Source organism: Stomoxys calcitrans, chromosome 3, assembly GCF_963082655.1.
Source record: "Stomoxys calcitrans chromosome 3, idStoCalc2.1, whole genome shotgun sequence".
NCBI lineage: Eukaryota > Metazoa > Arthropoda > Insecta > Diptera > Muscidae > Stomoxys > Stomoxys calcitrans.
Genome location: NC_081554.1, coordinates 60,832,655 through 60,855,073, shown reverse-complemented (window position 1 = coordinate 60,855,073; position 22,419 = coordinate 60,832,655). Strand labels below are relative to the sequence as shown.

General features: G+C 41.7%; 1 protein-coding gene across 3 annotated transcripts in view; it reads right to left on the bottom strand.

Annotated features, from left to right (window-relative positions):
- LOC106088598 (uncharacterized) overlaps nt 1-22,419 on the bottom strand; it is a 225,434-nt gene that overhangs the window by 12,717 nt on the left and 190,298 nt on the right. For 2 of the 3 annotated variants that reach the window (XM_059365136.1, XM_059365135.1), the window contains exon 12: nt 6,602-6,709. The exons of the other annotated variant lie outside the window; for it this stretch is intronic. In XM_059365136.1, coding sequence (XP_059221119.1) covers nt 6,602-6,709 — 108 coding nt within the window. The remainder of the gene's footprint in view (nt 1-6,601; nt 6,710-22,419) is intronic. 3 annotated transcript variants of the gene reach the window in all.

The following is a 22,419-nucleotide window of genomic DNA, read 5'->3' as shown; positions in this document are numbered from 1 at the left end:
TTGGCAGGGCCCAAACTAGGTTACCTCGGCATTTCGAAAAATTATTTGAGCTGCCAAATCATAGTTTAAAATCGTTTGCCGGATAGTGCTTTAAAGTCGGAATTCTTAATAAAACTCATGTAAAATTACGGCGTAATTAAATAATATTAAATGCATTTTTACGTGCTTTAGACACTATGTCAGCAGATCAGTCCATATGACAGCTATATCTAAATATAGCCCGATCTGAGTCATACTCGGGTCGTATGAAAAAGGTTTAAACCATCTCACTGTTTAACATTTCAGTGAAATTGGGTAATAAATGGTTTAAACACTGGTTTAAACAGCTCTCGCACGAAAGTTTATCTTCCGCGCTTCTTCCATTTTCCATTTGTTCAGCGACGAAGCTCACTTTTGGATCAACGGGTACGTAAATAAGCAGAATTGTCGATTTTGGGATGAAAGTCAACCAGAAGCATTGCAAGAGCTACCAATGCATCCAAAAAAAGTCACAGTTTGGTGCGATTTATGGGCTGGTGGCATCATTGGACCGTACTTCTTCAAAGATGATGCGAATCGTAACGTAACTGTGAATGGTGAGCGCTACCGTGAGATGATATCCTACTTTTTGCCCAAAATGCAAGAGCTTGTCTTGCATGATAAGTGGTTTCAACAAGACGGTGCCACATGCCACACAGCACTCGTAAAAATGGACTTATTATGAGGTGAATTCGGTGAACATTTTATTTCACATTCAGGGACCGGTCAATTGGCCGCCTAGATCGCACAATTTAAGGCCTTTATATTATTTTTTGTGGGGCTATGTTAAAGCTCTTGTCTATACCGACAAGCCCGATTCAATTGACAACATTGAAGCATTAATTCGTGAGATACAGGCGGAAATGTTGGAAAGAGTATGCCTAAATTGGACTAAGCAGATGGACCATTTGATTCGCAGGCACGGTATACATTTGCATGAAATAATCTTCAAACATTAAATTATAAAATATCTACCGTACTATCGACTCAAATAGAGATTTCATGAATTTTTCTGAATTTTAATGTGTTTTTTAAATAGTTTCCTATAGCTCTTAAAAAATCACCCATTATAATGGCTGATAAAGATTTTTGAACTGTATTGTTTATGTTCTCACCAGGATTCGAACTTAGGTATTTGACCCACTGTCTTATATATATAACCTGCTATCCAGACTAAAAGGCTTTTTAGATCAATTAAAAAGTAATATATCTTCGGAATTTAAAATTCAATGCCGTTTATCTCTTTAATAAGGGGTTTCCCAAACAAGAGGGCCTTTTTGCCGCTTTACATAGAAAAACTTTCGCAATTCGCTTCCACACGTCCATATAAACAATTGTTAACCTTTTGCTTTACTTGCGACATGGCTGTTTGTCATGGTAAAATAGAAAATGTACGCAATACATGCTGCGACTGGTATGTATGCTCATGATCCATGATGCATCCTTTGAACATTTTTGTACATGGGACACGTAATCCTTGCTAGCTTTGGCTCTATACACTTGTAAGAGTTTTGTTTGTAATAAAACCAAAGGCAAAGGTTTGTTTATTTGTGGTTACATGTTTCTGATGTTTGTGGGTGCATGGTTGACTATTCGGTACTGAGAACATATTTTGTCCCTAATCAAACTTGTTGGAGCATAACTCATTGCTGGTTGACTGACATGACAGTGGCATACAAATGCGCATTCTGCCAGCAATATAATGAGGAAAGGCAATGGCATGTAAGTTTCCACAATAGTGTGACAAGAAGTTTAAGTTTAGCCTTTTAAAGGATTTCTGATAGTGAAGTTCAGATTTTGTTTAAAGTATGCTAGACGAAAATATTTAAGCACAGATTCAAATCCGAAAACAGGAAAGAAGAATATATCAATCCAGTAACGATATGTGGATTGTTATATTTTCTTCTAAATTAAACGCTATTTGACCGTCATCAGGACAAGCACCTTGTAAATTAATAGACTAAGCAATACACATCACTGTGGGTCAATTTGTAAGGCACGAAAAGCACACATCACTCCTATATTAGATTAAGTTTATCTTGGTTACGCACTCTAGTGCCTCAATAAGTCAAGATCCAAAATCGGTTTATATAGCGGCTATATCAGGTTGTGAACCATTTTGGACCATACTAAGCACAGTTGTTGGAAGTAATAACAAAACATCCCATATGGCAGCTATATCAAAACATGGACCGATATGCCATATTTACAATCCCAACCGACGAACACCACAGGAAGTATTTCAGCAAAATTTCAAGCGCGTAGCTTGATTCCTTCCTAAAGTTGGAAAGACAGATGGATTGACGGACAGACGGATGGACATGGCTAAATCGACTTATAATGTGAAGACGATTAAAAATATGTCGGGTTTCAGATCAATATTTAGAGGTGTTACCTCTATCCTATGGTGGAGAGTTTAAAAAGAATGATGTATAAGAATTGCTATGATTTTGCAGCTATATCGCGTTATGGCCCATTCGCGTCTTACTTGGTTTGTATATTGGATATCATAGTTGAAGCCATAGAGCAAAATTTTAAACCAAATCGGAAAGGAATTGAGCGCTTTAAGGGCTCAAGAAGTAAAATCTAGACGTCAAGATGTATAATAGGGAGATCAGTTTTCTGTAAGAGCTATATCAGGTTTTGGACCGATTCGAAAAATATTCGGTCATAGGAGGAGACATTGTGCAAAACTTCAACCAAAACTGATAAAAACTGCACACTCAAGAGGCCCAAGAAGTAAAATCGGGAGACCAGTATATATAGAAGCTATACCAAAACATTAATCGATTTGTCCTATTTACAATCCTAATTGAACTTCATTAATACGAAGCATTTGTGCCAAATATCAGGTGTCACAAACGGAATGACGAAATTAGTATTCCCTTATCCTATGGTACAGTATTAAATGCTCCTCGATATTTAGAAGGCCGATGGCTAAGGAGATTGGTGGGCTTCAGTTGTCTTGGTTTGGAGTAGGAGGAAAGTGTCTCAGTTCATACTATGTTAGGATGAAAGAGGGTTCGGATATAAATCCGCCCTATGCCCTATGGACATACACCCAAGCCAGTAATCGGCTTGTTGTGCGCTCTTTATACTAGAAATTAAACTTGAAAAAGAAAATCTAGCTCAGAAATTCCGTGCTACTTACAATATCCCTTATTGTTTTGTATACCACGCCCCTAAATTGGTTCATGTCTGGTATTGTGTCCCCACCGAAGTGCCGGTGTCTGTTAGCAGCGAAAGCCGGGTAATGACAATGGAAATGCTCCAATGTCTCATCATCCTTGCCACATGCCCTACCAATGCTACCCCTTGCCGCACTGATTCCGCATAAGTGAGCTCGTAGTCCTATGTGGCCTGTATTTATACCGAAAGCTATACTGACCTCCGTAGCGCAGAGGTAAGCATGTCCACCTATGACGTTGAACGCCTGGATTCGAATCCTGGCGAGAACCTCAGAAAAAATTTCCTTAAAGTTGTGTCGCACTGAGGCACGCCTTTCGGACTCGGCTATAAAAAGCAGGCTTCATGTCATTGAACTTAAAATTTGAAACAGACAGCGCTCACTGATATATGAGAAGTTTGCCCCAGTTACTTAGTGGAATGTTCATGGGCAAATATGCATTGCATAATAACCTACTTCTCACTTTCTTCCCGTATTAGCCTTGTCTACTCACAATCCGGATCTTCGCATACGATTGCCGTCGTCCTACCCACAGTTTCGCTCTTCCGCAGTGTTACATAAGCGTTTGTCGCCCACGCACTTAACTCAGACTGTTTCGATCCGAAAGGCTTAAGCAGTCCATAGGCCTTCATCCTCAGAGTTAAATAATCATTTTCTTACACATATAGACCGTTCAAGACCTTACAGTAATGGTTGTTATTGCCCTGACGGCCATTTTGCTGTCCGTAAAGATGTTCACACTCCATGTCCTCGCGTTAACACTATACCACCTCACGCATTCGGTGATTATCCGTATCTCTGCCTGCAAACCCGTATTATGGTCAGGCAGTCGTAAACAGATCTCAGACCCTGGGTTCTCACCTCCATCTCAACATTTTTTCCATCCGTGAAACATGACAAACAGATGGCAATACTAGGGTTCCGTTAATCCAAGACTATGCCGCTGGCAGCGACCTCAAGTGTTGCCTCAGGTATCCGAACGGAAACCTCTTCTATTCCTTCCAGGTTTCCTATCGTCGCCCCGATTATACTGCGATGGTATGACCTGCTCCCATTCATACCCATTCTTCGCCTTAAGTCTAATTGCCGCAATGGCTGCCTCACACTAACAACATCTGTGAGCCTTCTCGCTACGCTCCTGAAAATTACACTTCCAATTCAGATTCCTATCCAAGATCACTCCTAAGTATTTGACCTTGTCAGATATCGATATCATTGTATTGAGGAAACGTGGTGTGTTAAATTGGCCCACCTTCTTCTTCCTCGTGAACAAGCAGATTTCGGTTTTTTCTGATTAACATTGGTCTTAACTAGGGGTCAAGACCAGTCGTATGCCAGGACCTTTTCGGCCCTTCTGCATAGCTGGTTCGAATCCTTACCCGTTAGAAATATTATAACATCATCTGAGTAGCGGATGAGCTCAAATCCCTCCTCAGTCAACATCCGTAATAGGTCACTTATGATGGTCACCCATAGAAGTGGCGATAAAATGCAGCCCAATGGCGAGCCCTGTACCACTTTCTCCCTCATATTTATGTCATGGGATCCACAATTTATCCATCTGTTCCTTCGCAAATAGTTTATCCAGTCTCTTGGGACCTGGTCCACTTGCTACCTGTCTATGGATTGGATCAATGTGTCGATTGTTAAAAGCCCCCTTGATGTCAATGCATACCGCCAGTGTGTACGTCTTGGCATCGAAGGATTATTCTAGTTTATGCACAACCTCGTGCAGTGCAGTCTCCACCGACCTTCCCTTGACATAGGCATTCTGTTTGCATTTAAGCAGTTCGCTGGATGTTCTACTCTTTATTATGGTATCCACATTGCGTTCCATGATTTTGAGTAGAAAGGACACAATGATTATACCCCTTTGGTGTCGAATAACTTGACTTGCCGTGCTTATGTATAAACACCACCCTTGCCTTTCGGAGTATATGCAAGTCCTAGGCACGCTGTGAAAATACAGGCCAGATGGGGAGCCAGATAGTCCGTCTCCTTCTGTAGTAATGCCGGAAATATTCCATCAGGTCCGGGTTACTTAAATGGTTAGAAGCTCCTCAAGGTTTCCTTGACCATAAATTACGTTACGATAAACCTTCGATCAATCTCATTATTCCCAGATTCCGGTGTCTCCGTGGGTCCCATCGTATCACGTGGAAAATGCGTTTTTATGAAAAGCCTCAACATGTCCTTCCGATCCCTTGAGCCGTGTGCAAAACACTTACTAAGGAATACAATAAAATCACCAGAGCGGCAAAACGAGCCTCCTGGAAAATGTGGAAGCTTTTCTGCGAAGATTGATAGCATTAGTGATGCCACCAAGATGACAAATTTTCTCTCAAAAACCCATGTCCAAACTGAAATGCTAGTAGACGACATGGGAGTGAGAGGTCATGTCTAGGCTTTTCATAAAAACGCATTTTCCACGTGATACGATGGGACTCACGGAGACACCGGAATCTGGGAGTAATGAGATTGATCGAAGGTTTATTAGTCGAATACGAAGTGCTCTGTTATAAAATCTGCGGTCCTCTTTCCAATGTTGCGAATCTCCCCGGTCATCTAGGGCTTTCCTGGGCTGATTTCCTTTCTCGAAGAGAACAACCCAACAAAGACCCCACTTCCTTAATTTTTAACTGTAATAAAAAAAATAAAAATAAAAAAAACAACCTGCTACCCATGGTGCAGGATGCCTAAGATACGAACCGGCTTTACATAGAGCATTTTTACTTGTTCCACATGTACCCCTCTATCGGTTATATGTCGACATTAAATTCAAAACTTTTCTTAATCCTTGTATATCCTTCATAAAACTACACCCTTTATTACAGATAATTGCAATCTACAAAAGTCATGCTTATCCCTCTGGATAATTGTTGTGTAATGCAGTTCATGGCTAGATGCTTTGAGGGAAAAAAGGACCTCAAACATTGCCATATACAAGCTGTAATAAACAAACTCCTAGGCAGAAATGCATACGTAAATTTCCTTTGGCATTTCTTTACGCGACCGAGAATGCATTCTGCTTTGCTTCTCCCAAGGCTATTTGAATGCTTACTGGGAGGCAAAATATAAAACAACAGCATGCAGTCAGTCATACAAAGCCAAAGGGTGACAAAGTGGTTGCAGGGGTAGGGTGTCGGGGGGAGAAGAGGTTGTGGTAGTTTAAGTATGATGTTTACAAGTGCAGTGAACAACAATAAAGAAACAAAAAAAAAAGGTGAAGGAGGTTGTGGGGTTGAGGATAAAAATTCTGACAAGAGTTTTTTAAGACTACACTACAGCCAACTGTTATTTGGGGGAATGAGGGGGGTGGTGGTGGTGGTGGTGGTGGTGGTGTATGATGCAGTACGGAAGGGAGACTGGGTCAAAGAAAAACATGCCATACATTACCATTAGCATGGAGCTCGGTATGACAGACAAATCCACTGCCGGTATTGAAGTTAACAAACCACTCGGATACTTTTTCATACGACTGGGGAAAAATGTCGACTCTACACCCTGCACCAAATAACAGGGCAACACACGCAAAAAACAGCAACAAAACGGAGAAAAGAAAACAGAAAAATAATCATGAAATAAGAAATATGTATGTTGTTTAAAAGATTAATTTCATTGCAACAAAATCGAGTGAGGAAATTTCCCCGCCAACAGCAACAAAGTAAGAAAAATGAGAATATTTTAAAATAAACATTCCGGCTAATAGCTTAGCATCCGATTGCTTGGCCCCCAAATATAATGCAACAACAAATGACTGAAACGAAATTTAACTTTTAGCTTTAAAAGGCTACCACTACCACTGCCACTTCATCACCTCCATCTCACATTTGTGTCTTTCCACACCAATACAACAATTTCACAATTTAGCACATCGCACACACACACACGCACACAGACAACCAAAGTAGTTTCCATGTTTGATTTTTCCTTTTTTTGCATTTTAGTAGTAGGGGGATAATATTTCAACTTTTAAACGTACCATCCATGTTGAAAGGGTGTTAAACAAACGACTGTGTGTGTGTGTGCGTCCTCCATATGTGAGGGCATCCTTGTATTTCAAGTGCTTCATATGTGATTTGTAGTTCAAGTGGCCAGCATGGAGAAGAGTATTTCCATCATTTGCTTCGCCCGAAATTGCACCAGCATTGCATTGCAATACCACTATCATGTTGTCGATGGAATTGCTGGTGCTATTCTCCTTGCCAACTTCATTGCTGGCATTATTCACCCTTCGTTCTTGTTGTTACTACTGCATGGATATTTTGGCATACATTGTTTTCTGTTCAGAATTTCTTTCCTCACCTCCACCAACGCCATGGAATGGTGTTGCACTTTGCAACAAATCGATGTATTTTGAAATATCGAGGTGATAGCTGATAAAATGCATCAGGTTTTTCCGCTTTGATGTGGACGGAATGTCTTTTGGCTCGAATATATTCCTGACTAGGTTGGTCTTCCGATTGGAAAACAAGCAAAAAGGCATTGGATACCCACCACCTCGGGTATATATGTAAACTACCTTTCTTCATAGTCCGGTGAAAAATGCATTATGACCCCATAGCAGCTTTTTCGAAATATGGTCCGACTTAGACCAAATTCGGCAGTGACATTGGGCTGTCTAATAATAACAACTCATTGTTCAATTTTGTAATACAAATATTGGTCTTTTTGGTAGCTATATCCAAATATAGACCGATTTGAACCATATACGACATGGATGTCGAAAGGCCTAACAAAAGTCACTGCGTCAAATTTCAGCGAAATCTGATTATAAATGCGCTTTTTATGGGACCAAGACCTTAAATCGATAGATCGGTCTATACGGCAGCTATATTCAAATCTTCGTAGGGCTTCTAACACAACTCACTGTTCCAAATTTCGGCGACGTCGGACAGTATATGCTCCTTTAATGGGCCCAAAACCTTCAATCGAGTGATCGGTCTATGTGACAGCTATATCCAAATCTGAACCGATCTGGGCCAAATTAAAGGAGAATGTCGAAGGGCCTAACACAACTCACTGTTCCAAATTTCTGCGACATCGGACAATAAATGCTCCTTTTATGGGTCCAAAACCAATGGGACAACAAATGCGCCTTTTATGGGCGCAAGAGCTTAAATCGAGAGATCGGTATACATGGCAGCTATATTCAAATCTGTACCAATCAAAGCCACATTGAAGAAGGATATTGACTGGCCTTACACAACTCACTGTCCCAAATTTCAGCGAAATCGGATAATAAATTTAGCCATTATGGGCCTAAGACCCTAAATCATCGGATCGGTCTATATGGCGGCTATATCAAGATATAGTCCGATATAGCCCATCTTCGAACTTAACCCGCTTATGGACAAAAAAAGAATCTGTGCAAAGTTTCAGCGCTATATCTCTATTTGTAAAGACTGTAGCGTGATTTCAACAGACAGACGGACAGACGCACGGACGCATGTCTAGATCGTCTTAGATTTTATCGACGATCAAAAATATGTATACCTAAGGGTCAAAAATGGATATTTCAATGTGTTGCAAAAGAAATGACAAAATGAATATACCCCATGATTCTGTGGTTGGTATAAAAATCCTGATTCCAGCAGACTTGCTGCAGAGAAGTTAGTACAGAAGTTTATTGACCGACTGATTACCTAAGGCCAAAACTTCACAACTATCACTAGCACAAGGAAGGGATAACCATTGCTGAAAATTTGCTCTGATGTTTTCGCCGAAATTTAAACCCAGACGTTCAACGTCAAAGGCGGACATGCAAATCTTTGGGCTCAGGTGGCTCCGACTAACAATGATTTGCTACTTAAACAAGTGAAGGGGTATTAAATTTCGCCGGGCTGAATTTTGGGTACCCACCACCTCGAATATATGAACACTAATGTCAAAAAAAAAACTGTCACAGCTCTCTGTGCCAAATTTCAGCAGAACGTGTAATAAACGCTCCTTTTATAGGCCCAAGAACTTAAATAGGGAGATCCGTATATATATATGGCATCTATACCCAAATATAGAGTAATCTGTGCCACAGTGTACACGAAATTTGAAGAGACAAACATAGCTCAATGTGCTGAATTTGAGCGAAATCGAGTAATATACGCTACTTTTATGGGCCTAAAAACATTAATCGGGAGTTCGGTATGTGTGGAAACAACATACAAATCTAGCCTGATTTGTCCAAATCTTGACCATACTCGGTACGAATATCGAAGAGTCTAACTGGCCCTTGAGGGTTAGTTTACGGTCCGCAAAGATGTTAGACCCTAGGTCCACTCTGTCCTCACGCTTTGATCTATCCGCGTAAGCATGAAGTTCCAGATGACAATACCGGTGTTCCGTCAATAAAAGACCGTGCCGTCGACTGCAGTGCCATGCACTCGATCTCAAGTGTCGTCCCAGGTTTTTGATCCGAAACTTCTCCCATTCCCTTCAGGTTTCCTATCGTCGCTCCCATCCAATATCCATTTTCCCGTCGCCTTGGGTCTACGCAGTGCCCTAAAAGGCGTGGTCCTCAAACCCTCTTTTGTATATATTATCCTAATGTAGCACTTTTTCCTCATATACTGAGGCGTAAGTATGCATTGGCCTAATCACAATTCTGTGGAGCCATGGACTAGTAACATCGCCCACTTATAAAAAATTCTAATTCGAAAAATATTCCAAACCTGAAAAACTTTTAACTCGGAAAAATATTCGTGTCCGAAAGAGTAAGGAAAGGAGTTCCTGCAAGTCAAGCCTAACGATTAGAAAAGAATACTGACTAGGAATGACTTCCATTTCGGAAATAGTTGGAACAGACATAAGAACTGTTGCGACTTCCAAGAGTCACAAGCTGGATATACTCAGTTATAAGATTTTTGAGTAGGGTATACTCTCCAGTAGAATTAATTTCTAATTCGGAATGACTTCCGACGTAGAAAGAGTTTCGAATAAAACTATTGAACAGATAAAGAGTTAAAACAATTAAAAGCGTGCTAAGTTCGGCCGGGCTGAATCTTGGGTACTCACCACCATGGATGCGGCTAAAAGTGTACCCTTATTAATTCAGTTTGTATTTGCATTATTTTTAGTAGCAAACAAATAGGATATTGATTGAGGCTTCTATGGTCTGAAGAAGTCGTATCGGGGTATCTGTTTAAGCGCCTAAATCATGGGAGGATTCATTGTCAGTATTGGAGGACACAACTATACTTCACGTAACAAATTTCTCCCAAATTTGGTAAAAATTAGGCACCTAGAAGCTCAAGAAGTCAAAAACGGGTATCGGTGACTATATATGTTATGAACCTATCTAGTGGAACCTATCTAGAGGCCATAAATGTACTTCACGTAAAAAATTTCAGACAAATCGGATGAAAATTGAGGCTTCCAGAGAATGAAGAAGTCACATCCGGGTATCCGCTTATATGGGGTTGTATCAGGGGTTGCGTTGGGGTTGCGCAAAATACCTAGGCGTTTTGCTGGACAGGGAAATTAACTTCAAATCCTAGATTTTTGGAAGGGCAAGAAAGGCGCGTCATGCACGGGGTATATATGGTTTTGTGGTCTGGTGGACGACACTTCAAAAGCCCCCCTACTGCTCAATAGTCAACCGGATCCAAAGAATAGCTTGTTTGAGCATCACACCCGCACTGAAGACGACACCATCTGATGCACTGAATTTACTTTAGATGAAACAGACCTGGACATTATGGCTAGACAAATTGCAGCGACCACTGCTGTGAGGCTAAGGGAGCTTTCTCTTTGGTCATATGGCGGCTACGGACACTGCGTTATCCTTAACAAAAACCAGTAAAAGCGTGCTAAGTTCGGCCAGGCCGAATCTTATATACCCTCCACCATGGATCCCATCAGTCTAGTTCTTTTCCCGGGATCTCTTTTTAGGCAAACATATGATAAAAGAAAAAAATTGCTATGATATTGGAGCTATATCAACTTATGGACCGATGGTCCGGACTATAATTAAACTGAATGTAGAACTCGTTGTGTAAAATTTCAACCAATTCGAATAAAAATTGCGCTCCCTAGGGGCTCAGGAAGTAAAATAGGGAGATCGGTTTATATGGGAGCTGTATCAGGCTACAGACCGATTCCAACCATAATTGACGCGTATATTGAAGGTCATGAGAGAAATCGTTGTACAAAATTTCAGCCAAATCGGATTATATATGCGCCCTCTAGAGGCAAAAGAAATCAAGACCCCAGATCGGTTTATATGACAGCTATATCAGGATAGGGGCGGATTTGAACCATACTTAGTTCAGTTGTTGGAAGTGATTCCAAAACACCTCATGAAAATTTCAGCCAAATCGGGTGAGAATTGCGCCCTCTAGCGGCTCAAGAAATTAAGATCCAAGATAGGTTATATGGCAGCTATATCAAAACCGGGACCGATATGGCCCCTTTGCAATCCCAACCCACCTAAACTTCTGAGAAGTATTCGTGTAAAATTTCAAGCGGCTAGCTTTACTCCTTCGAAAGTTTGCGTGCTTTCGACAGAGAGACAGACGGACGGACAAGGCTAGATCGACTTAAATCAAGAAGAGACTTTATGGGTTCTCAGAAGGATATTTCAAGGATTTTCAAACAGTTGGAGGGTATATAAAGTACTGTACCACTATTCCTGATAGAACCGATTGGAACTACGATATCCCTGGTAACAGAAGTTATATAGACTTTCAGACGTATGCTAGACGACCAAGAGGGCTTTGGGGTGTACTCTAAAGATCTAGAACTGACCATATCGAAAAGGTTACCGAAACAATGCAGTATGTATCAAGCAGAAATCCTTGCAATTAATCAAAAGGTGGGATGGGAACGTCATAACGATTATACGAATAAGTACCTTCTCAGACAGCCAGTCAGCCATTAAATCCCTGAAGAACGTATTTCTGAACACAAAAACCGTCCTCGACTGTCACAAATCTCTCAAGGAGATGGCTGAACAGTACAAAATTCACCTGTTCTGGGTGCCGGGCCACAGAGATATCCCAGGGAATTGTAAAGTGGGCAAGATTGCGAGTCTAAAAAACTACCTTAGACATTCAAGGGAAACTGGAATCTGTGCGCATACCTCTTGCGGCATGTAAGCTAAATCTTCAGGATCAAGGGCAACGAATGATAGATGGTCACAAATAGGGGGCTCTGACCATTCCAAAACTATGTGACCTAATCTAGACTTAAAGAGGTCTACTGCTTTGCTATCATTGGCTAGAACAGACGTTTAAGTCATTGTGTCCGTCATGCCAAGTCACTGTCTAATAGGAAAACATGCTGACAGACTGAAGGTTGCCAGCAACGACTTTTGCAGAATCTGTGAAGATGTCGAGGAAGAAGAGACTATAAAGCAACTGCTGTGTGTGTCCCGCACTGGCAGTCGGAAAGAGTTTCACTTTGGGTTCTTTTTTTCTTTGAGAACCTGTCTGATATAGCGGATGTGAACATTCGCATGTTGTTGAACTTTTTAAAACGATCTGTATAGTTCAACGGTAGGAATCAGAAGACATCTTCCTTCTTCTGTTCCTGTGGTATCACAATGGACGAAAAAGTCTGAGTCTGATAGCAAACTGTCACTTAAACCTAACCTAACGGTTTGGCTAAACCCCGAATGGGAAACTGTTACGGTTTCTTTAGTGTGGCAACTCGACAAAAGTTCGAAAACAGAGAGAGTGTGAATGAGGTTTAGAATAGACTCGCATTTCGAAAATAGTTCCTACTAAGAATAAGTTCTGAACCAGAAAGTTTTCGTCTAGAAAGAAAGAGAAACTCTTGGAAAGTGTAACGACTGGGAAAAAGACACGACTCGGGATGATTTCCAATTCGAAGAGAATCTCGGCTAAGCAAAACAAGTGACTTTAAAATATTACTGGGCCCAAAACTTTAAATCGAGAGATCGGTCTATATGGCAGCTATATCCAAATCTGGACCGATCTGAGCCAAATTGACGAAGGATGTCGAAGGGCCTAACACAACTCACTGTCCCAAATTTCAGCGAAGTCGGACAATGAATGGGCCTTTTATGGGCCCAAAGCCTTAAATCCGATGATCGGTCTATATGGCAGCTATATCCAAATCTAGACCGATCTGTGCCATATTGCAGAAGTATGTCGAGGGGCTTAACATAACTCACTGTTCCAAATTTCGGCAAAATCGGTTAATAAATGTGGCTTTGACGGGCCCAAAACCTTTAATCGAGAGATCGGTCTACATGGCAGCTATATCCAAATCTGGACCGATCTAGGCCAAATTAAAGAAGGAAGTCGAAACGCCTAATTTTGGCAAAATCGGACTATAAATACGCCTTTTATGGGCCTAAAGCCTTAAATCGAGAGATCGGTCTATATGGCAGCTAGATGCAAATCCGAAACGATCTGAGCCAAATTGAAGAAAGATGTCGAAGAGCCTAACGTAACTCACTGTCCCAAATTTCAGCAAAATTGGATGATAAATTTGGCTTTTATGGGCCTAAGACCCTAAATCGGCGTATCGGCCTATGTGGCAGCTATATCCAAATCTGGACCGATCGGGGCCAAATTGAAGGAGGATGTCAAAGGGCCTAATACAACTCACTATCCCCAATTTCAAAAAAATCGTATAATAAATGTGGCTTTTATGGGCCTAAGACCCTAAACCGGCGGATCAGTCTATATGGGGGCTATATGAAGATATAGTCCGATATAGCCCATCTTCGAACTTAACCAGCTCATGGGCAAAAACAGAATCTGTGCAATGTTTCAGCTCAAAATATCCCTATTTTGAAAGACTGTCGCGTGTTTTCAACAGACAACAGACGGACGGACATGGCTAGATCGTCTTAGATATATACTTTATAGGGTCGGAAAAGGGTATTTCGATGGGTTTCAAACTGAATGACAAAATTAATATACACCCATCCTTGGTGGTGGATATTTAAATTATATTCCTTCTTATTTTTCAATTTTACAAGCATGTAAAATTGCCAAATTTTTTTACTGATATATGACAAATTTTTGAACTTCGACATAACAATTGAAATGTTATGTCGAAATTCAAAAATTTTCCATGGATTTAGTCAAATGTTTGATATTTTCAATTTAATATCAGCAGACAGTGTTTGCTGACATTAGTAGACTAATACTTTTGGGTGTACATGTGGGAAGACAGGCTGTTTAACTAGTGGTTCCTGTTCCCAAACTCGAAGAGAACTAGGCTTTTTACTAAGATAAGCAAAACAATTGCATTTCTATTTTCCTTTTTCATTGAGCAACCCTTGTCTTCAAAGTGGTTATGAAGGACCATTTTCTTGAGTCACTGTACAATACTTCAATGAAGCATCACGAATTTCACCCTTACAAGAAGGGTGCATGAATTTACTCTTTTTTCTTAATGTTTACCATTGTATAAATATTTCGAATTGCAGAATAATTTTTTAACTGGTAGCCCTCCAAAATATTCCAATTTTTTTCTGAAATACTTCTGCAATTCTCACTCTTCTCATAAAAGTTTGCCAATTATTTGGAATGGCAAAATAAAGAAACCAAACCAAATGAAAAAAAATGCATTTCTGCTTCATGTGGCCTCATTCTCGTTTGCACAAAATGTGCATGTAAAAATCAGCCTCACCAAATGGGTCGTAATAAATCGAAGGGATGAAGGATATACAAGAGAGAAAGAGCCATAATGACTTCTCCTTGGTCGTTCATGGCGTTCATTAACATTTCATTTCGTCGTTGGCATGCATTAAATGGACAAATGCAATTTGCGGCAACGAATGAGTGCATGAGTGAGCCGAGGTAAGATAGGGTGAAAAACAAATGTCGCCAGAAAAGATATGCCATATACCTCCCTCCACAATTTCAACGGTACTGATGCAAATAGGGTTAATCAAGTAAAAAGGGTTGCTATAAATTATCCCTGTTGATGACCATCAATACCTGGGGCCAATAAAGAGCTTGAAAAGGTTTAAAAATGAAAGAAAAGTCTCGCAAAATCCATTGTATTGAAATATGAAGTTAAATCGGAAAGTCTATAGAAATACTATATGAAAGAATGCAGATAAGTTGATGAAACTTATCCAAAACTGTTCTCTTTAAATTCAATATTATAGAAAGTATAACTGCAGAACCACTTAGTGAATGTTATTACTGTAAGCCACCACGTTGCTTAGGTTTATATATTCGATAATACGATTGCTGGCAAAAAGTTTAAAAATAATTTTCATTGAGATTCCATTGCAGATCCCCTGTGAATATCCCCTCATTTAAGCTGTCTCCATTTATGAGTATTTCAGACCCTTAAAACTTATCTGCATAGGCGATTAGCTATGCAAAACTTCTTTCAGTTTATAGTGTTGATAAAAGATGTAGTAGAACTTCCTCCTCTGTTTCTTAATAGATGTTGCCGCACTTTACTATTGTTCCTTTAAACCTTTGATGTCATTCTCAATACTCTTCGCATGATAAGATATTCCCTTTAAACTAGAAGTATAGATTCATTTTTTGCTTGTATTGGATTATAAACGCAACTTCATTCATATTCATCTATTAAATGGACCACAACCTATATGCATCTATAAAACGTAATTAATCCTATTCTCAAACAACGACATTATTGATCCATGAACATCAAACATGCCATAGAACCGCATGAAATGATACCCACACACAAAGTGGCACTCTTTTGTTCGTCAAAGGGTTATGTTTCAAGCGCTAGACAATATATCAACCATTGTCAGATAGTTTATTTGAGCTAAGCACCAACATGACTTAAGAAGAATATATACAGACTGGAGAAGAAGAGTGCATACTCGACAAACGGAACTTCATCATAACATGCACAGTAGGCAAATAGGGAGTCACAAAAAGGATGTGTCAATTACAGAGTATTCTGTCGCCTAACCATCGCATACAAAATAAAGCGGACGAATTGTGCTATGCATTTACATTTAAAGCCATTGAGACATCTTGTCTCTATCAATGTATTTATACCCTACACCACTACTATGGTACAGGGTATTATAACTTAGTGGATTAGTTTGTAACACCCAAAAGGAAGAGAGATAGACCCATTGATAAGTATATTGATCGACTCAGAATCACTTTCTGATTCGATTTAGCTATGTCCGTCTGTCTGTCTGTCCGCCTGTCTGTCTGTCCGCCTGTCTGTCTGTCCGCCTGTCTGTCTGTCTGTCTGTCCATCTATTTGTCTGTCTGTCCATGTTAATTTGTGTACAAACTACTGGTCGCTATTTTCATCCGATCGTCTTCAAATTTGGTATGGGCATGTTTTTCGGCCTAGAGACGAATCCTATTGAAATTGGAAAAAAATCGGTTCAGATTTGGATATAACTCCCATATATATGTTCGTCCGATTTGCAATAATACAGCAATAAAATGGTCATTTATTAACCGATTCTCTCGAAATTTGGTAGAAAGATTTTTTTTATGATTTCCGACATTACGAATGATTTTCAAAGATATTCGGTTCAGATTTGGATATAGTTCCCACATATATGTTTGTCCGATTTGCAGTAATAATGCAATAAAATGGTCATTTGTAAACCGATTCTCTTGAAATTTGGCATCTGGTGGCATCATTGGACCGTACTTCTTCAAAAATTATGCAAATCGTAACGTAACTGTGAATGGTGAGAGCTACGGTGCGATGATATCCAACTTTTTTTGCCCAAAGTACAAGAGCTTGACAAGCATGACATGTGGTTTTAATAACATGGTGCCACATGTCACACAGCATGCGTAACAATGGACTTATTGAGAGGCGAGTTCGATGAACATCTACTTCACGTTTGGGATCGGTATTTGCATACCCACCACCAAAGGATGAGGGTATATTAATTTTGTCAATCCGTTTGCAACACATCGGGATATCCATTTCCGACCCTATAAACTATATATATTCTTGATCGCCGTAAAAATCTAAGACGATCTAGCCATGTCAGTCTGTCTGTCCTTCCTTCTATCTGTTGAAATCACGGTACAGTCTTCAAAAATAGAGATATTGAGCTGAAACTTTGCACAGATTTTTTTTTTAAGATCGAAGATGGGCTATATCGGACTATATCTTGATATAGCCCCCATATAGACCGATCCGCCGATTTAAGGTCTAAGGCCCATAAAAGCTATATTTATTACTCGATTTTACTGAAATTTGAGACAGTGAGTTGTGTTAGGCCACTCGATATCCTTCTTTAATTTGACCCAGATCGTCCCGATTTAAAGTCTTGGGCCCGATTTCGACGAAATTCCGAAAAGTCAGTTGTATTAGGCACTTCAACATCTTTCTGCAATTTGGCTCCGATCGGTTCAGATTTGGATATAGCTGCCATATAGACCGATTTAAGATCTTGGGCCCACAAAAGGCGCATTTATTGTCCGATTTCGACGGAATTCCGAAAAGTCAGTTGTATTAGGTACTTCAATATCTTTCTGCAATTTGGCCCTTATCGGTTCAGATTTGGATATGGCTGCCATATAGAGCGATCTCTTGATTTAAGGTTTAAGGGCCATAAAAGGCGCATATATTGCCCAATGTCGCTGAAATTTAAGACAGTGAGTTTGTTAGGCTCTTCGACATCTCTCTGCAATTTGGCCCAGATAGGTTCAGATTTGGATATAGCTGTCATATAGACGGATTTCTCGATTTAAGGACATGGGCCCATAAAAGGCGCATTTATCGTCCGATGTCGTCGAAATTTTGGGACAGTGAATTATGTTAGGCCCTTCAACATCTTTCTGCAATTTGGCCCAGATCGGTTCAGATTCAGATATAGCTGCCATTAAGACCGATCTCTTGAATTAAGGTTTCAGATCCATAAAAGGCGCATTTATTGTCCAATGTCGCCGAAATTTGGGACTAAGAGTTGTGTTAGGCCCTTCGACATCCCTCTTCAATTAAACCCAGATCGGTTCGGATTTGGATATAGCTGCCATATAGACCGATCTTTCGATTTAAGGTTTTAAGCCCATAAAAGGCTCATTTATTGTCCGATTTCGCCGAAATTTGGGACAGTGAGTTGAGTTAGGTCCTCCGACATCTCTCTTCAATTTGGCCCACTTCAGTTCAGATTTAGATATAGCTGCGATATAGACCGATCTCTCGATTTAAAGGCTTGGCTCTATAAAAGGTGCATTTATAATCCGATTTCGCTGAAATTTGACACAGTGACTTATGTTCCTTAAGCCCATGCTAATGCAAAATTTTGCCCATCAACATTCCATTAAGGAACTAGGGCAAACTTCTCCCATGTCAATGAGTGCAGTCCCATACCAGTTTTAAGCTCAATGATAAGGGGTATCCTTTTTATAGCCGAGTCTGAACGGCGCGCCGCAGAGCGACATCTCTTTGCAGAGAAGTTTAACATGGCATAGTACCTCCAGCATTATGATTGGAAACCCACCGCTGAAATTTTTTTCTGATAGTCTCGCCAGGATTCAAACCCAGTCGTTCAGCGTTATAGGCGGACATGCTAACTTCTGCGTTACGGTAGTCTCCTAATAAAAGGCCCATGATAAAACGCAATACTCATTATCCCCTGTAGTATGTTACTCAAATGTCATAACCCTCCACCAAAGCACTTCAGTCCACTTCACGCAACCGGCAAAGGAAACTAAAGCAAATATCAACAAAAATTTCAAAGAACAAAGAGGAGCACGACAGCACCAGCCACAGCAACGGAGAATATTCATGCACACTTTGTTCCCCATCTTCAACAATTTTGTTGAATGTGTTTCCGCTAAGGATTCACTTTTTTGTGCCTGTCAGTTTCGAATGGACTTGCCAAATACATTTGTAAAGCCAGTGGCTCCTTTTTATAAGCCGGGGAAACACTGCAAGAATTTCAATGCTGGCTGGCAAAGGGAAATGAAAGCAGTGCGAACAAATGAAATGATTTCAACGAATTCATTTCCATGTTTCCACAGCACCTAGCCAAAATGCGCCAAATGGCAACTGCCTTTTCGGGAGAAATTCAAATACAACGTTGAACGCGAAACAAATACCAATTTTGAACGGATATGGTGTTGGCAAACTTCCGGTTTTTGTTGTTGCCTTCCGTTTTATCGAGCACCGCCATGGACTGGCTCACAAAGTGCGGCGGGGCAGCATGGTACACAAATTAGCCATTGTGATGGATGGATTGGCTCGCCGGTCATGTCTTTGAGGCAGTTTTCCATTTGTTTTGCTTTATGCCATATCAGCCACAGTCAAACATTTTGATTTTTTTACCCTACTCGGCAAAAGTTCTTAAGTTGGCAGAAAAAAATTAAAAAAAATGTGTTTAAATCCTAAAAAGCATGTCAGCTGAAACAAGGATCTATGCTGGCTTAAATAGGGACATGCTTAGCAAGCTATAATTTATCTCTGCTACATGAAATTTATCCCAACTGGCTGTTAAAAGTTTGCTTTCAAGCCAATTTCAAAATTAAGTTCTTATCGCTTTTAAATAATCGCTAGAAACATTGATTGAAATTTATTGCCCAGTAATAGGTTGGAAGCTGTGTAGACTTTGCCACAAGATAAGAAAAAAATCCAACAGCATTCAAAGCAATATGTGGACCTTTAAACTAACAAAAAGAACAAATGAAAAAAATTGCAGAGACATTTGGCTTGACAAAAAAAATCGCTTAAATTCGTACATTGGTCTAATACAAACGATGTCTGACCACTGACTGCCCTCTCAGATTTTGAGGTATTTTCTGACTAATGCTGACCATACCACAATGTTGCCTTTAATTTTAAAATCCTTTTTAAACAACTTCAAAATTGTTGATATTTAACTGTGAATACCAAAGCGTTTTTATTTAAAGGCCAATATTTCTCTGTGTTTTTCCAAAGAACAAAAATCATTTGACAAGTTTGAATGATGTATCCAACAACAACGATTGACATGTTTGAATGATGTACCCAACAATAACAAGTAAAAGCGGGATAAGTTCGGTCAGGCCGAATCTTAAATACCCTACACCATGGAACGCATTTGGCAAGTTCTTTGAATGTTTTCTTTTTTTCAAATAGAAAAACACCACCACCCAAATTTCAGGCAAATCGAGTAATAATTGCGCCCCCAGAGGCTTAAAAAGTCAAACTGGGAGGTCGGTTTATATGGCAGCTATATCAGGTTTTGTACCGATTTAGACCATACTTGAAACAGTTGTCGGAAGTCATACCAAAATGACATATGCAAAATTTCAACCTTAATGAATAAGAATTGCGCCCTATAGAAGCCCAAGAAGTCTAATCGAGAGATCGATTTATATGGCAGATACATCAGAAAATAGACTGATTTAGATTGTCACAGTTGTTGGAAGAAAAAAAAAGCACTTCATGCAAAATTTCAAGACCCATGATGGGCTTATATGACAGCTACATCAGGTTATAGATCGATTTGAACCATTCTTAGCACAGTTGTTGGAAGTCATAACGAAATACGTAATGGAAAATTTCAGCCAAATCGGATATAAATTGGGCCCTCTAGAGGTTCATGAAGTCTAATCGGGAGATCGGTTTATATGGTGGCTATATCAGGTTATAAACACATTTTAGCCATGCCACAATTGTTGGAAGTCTTACCAGAACGCTTCATGCAAAATTTCAGCCTAATCGGATAAGAATTACGCCCTCTAGAAGTTCAAGAAGTCAAGACCGAAGATGGGCTTATATGACAGCTATATCAGGATATGGACCCATATGGTCCATTTCCAATCCCAACTGATCTATACTTATAAGAAGTATTTGCTACACTCTTCGATAGTTATCGTGCTTTCGACAGATGGACGGTTGGACGGACGGATGGACGGACGGATGGACGGACGGATGGACGGATGGATGGACGGATGGATGGACGGACGGATGGACGGACGGATGGACGGACGGATGGACGGACGGATGGACGGACAGATGGACGGACGGATGGACGGACGGATCGACGGACGGACGGATGGACGGACGGATGAATGGACGAGCGGATGGACGGACGGACGGACGGACGGACGGATGGATGGACGGATGGATGGACGGACGGACGGACGGACGGATGGACGGACGGACGGATGGACGGACGGACGGATGGACGGACGGATGGACGGACGGATGGACGGACGGATGGACGGACGGATGGACGGACGGACGGATGGACGGACGGACGGATGGACGGACGGATGGACGGACGGATGGACGGACGGATGGACGGACGGATGGACGGACGGATGGACGGACGGATGGACGGACGGACGGATGGACGGACGGATGGACGGACGGACGGACGGATGGACGGACGGATGGACGGACGGATGGACGGACGGATGAACGGACGGATGGACGGACGGATGGACGGACGGATGGACGGACGGATGGACGGGCGGATGGACGGACGGATGGACGGACGGATGGACGGGCGGATGGACGGACGGATGGACGGACGGATGGACGCACGGATGGACGGACGGATGGACGGACGAATGGACGGACGGACGGATGGACGGACGGATGGACGGACGGATGGACGGACGGATGGACGGACGGATGGACGGACGGACGGATGGACGGACGGATGGACGGACGGATGGACGGACGGATGGACGGACGGATGGACGGACGGATGGACGGACGGATGGACGGACGGATGGACGGACGGATGGACGGACGGATGGACGGACGGATGGACGGACGGATGGACGGACGGATGGACGGACGGATGGACGGACGGATGGACGGACGGATGGACGGACGGATGGACGGACGGATGGACGGACGGATGGACGGACGGATGGACGGACGGATGGACGGACGGATGGACGGACGGATGGACGGACGGATGGACGGACGGATGGACGGACGGATGGACGGACGGATGGACGGACGGATGGACGGACGGATGGACGGACGGATGGACGGACGGATGGACGGACGGATGGACGGACGGATGGACGGATGGACGGACGGATGGACGGACGGATGGACGGACGGATGGACGGACGGATGGACGGTCGGATGGACGGACGGACGGACGGATGGACGGACGGATGGACGGACGGATGGACGGACGGATGGACGGACGGATGGACGGACGGATGGACGGACGGATGGACGGACGGATGGACGGACGGATGGACGGACGGGCGGATGGACGGACGGACGGATGGCGGGACGGATGAACAGACGGACGGACGGACGGACGGACGGACGGATGGATGGACGGATGAACGGACGGATGAATG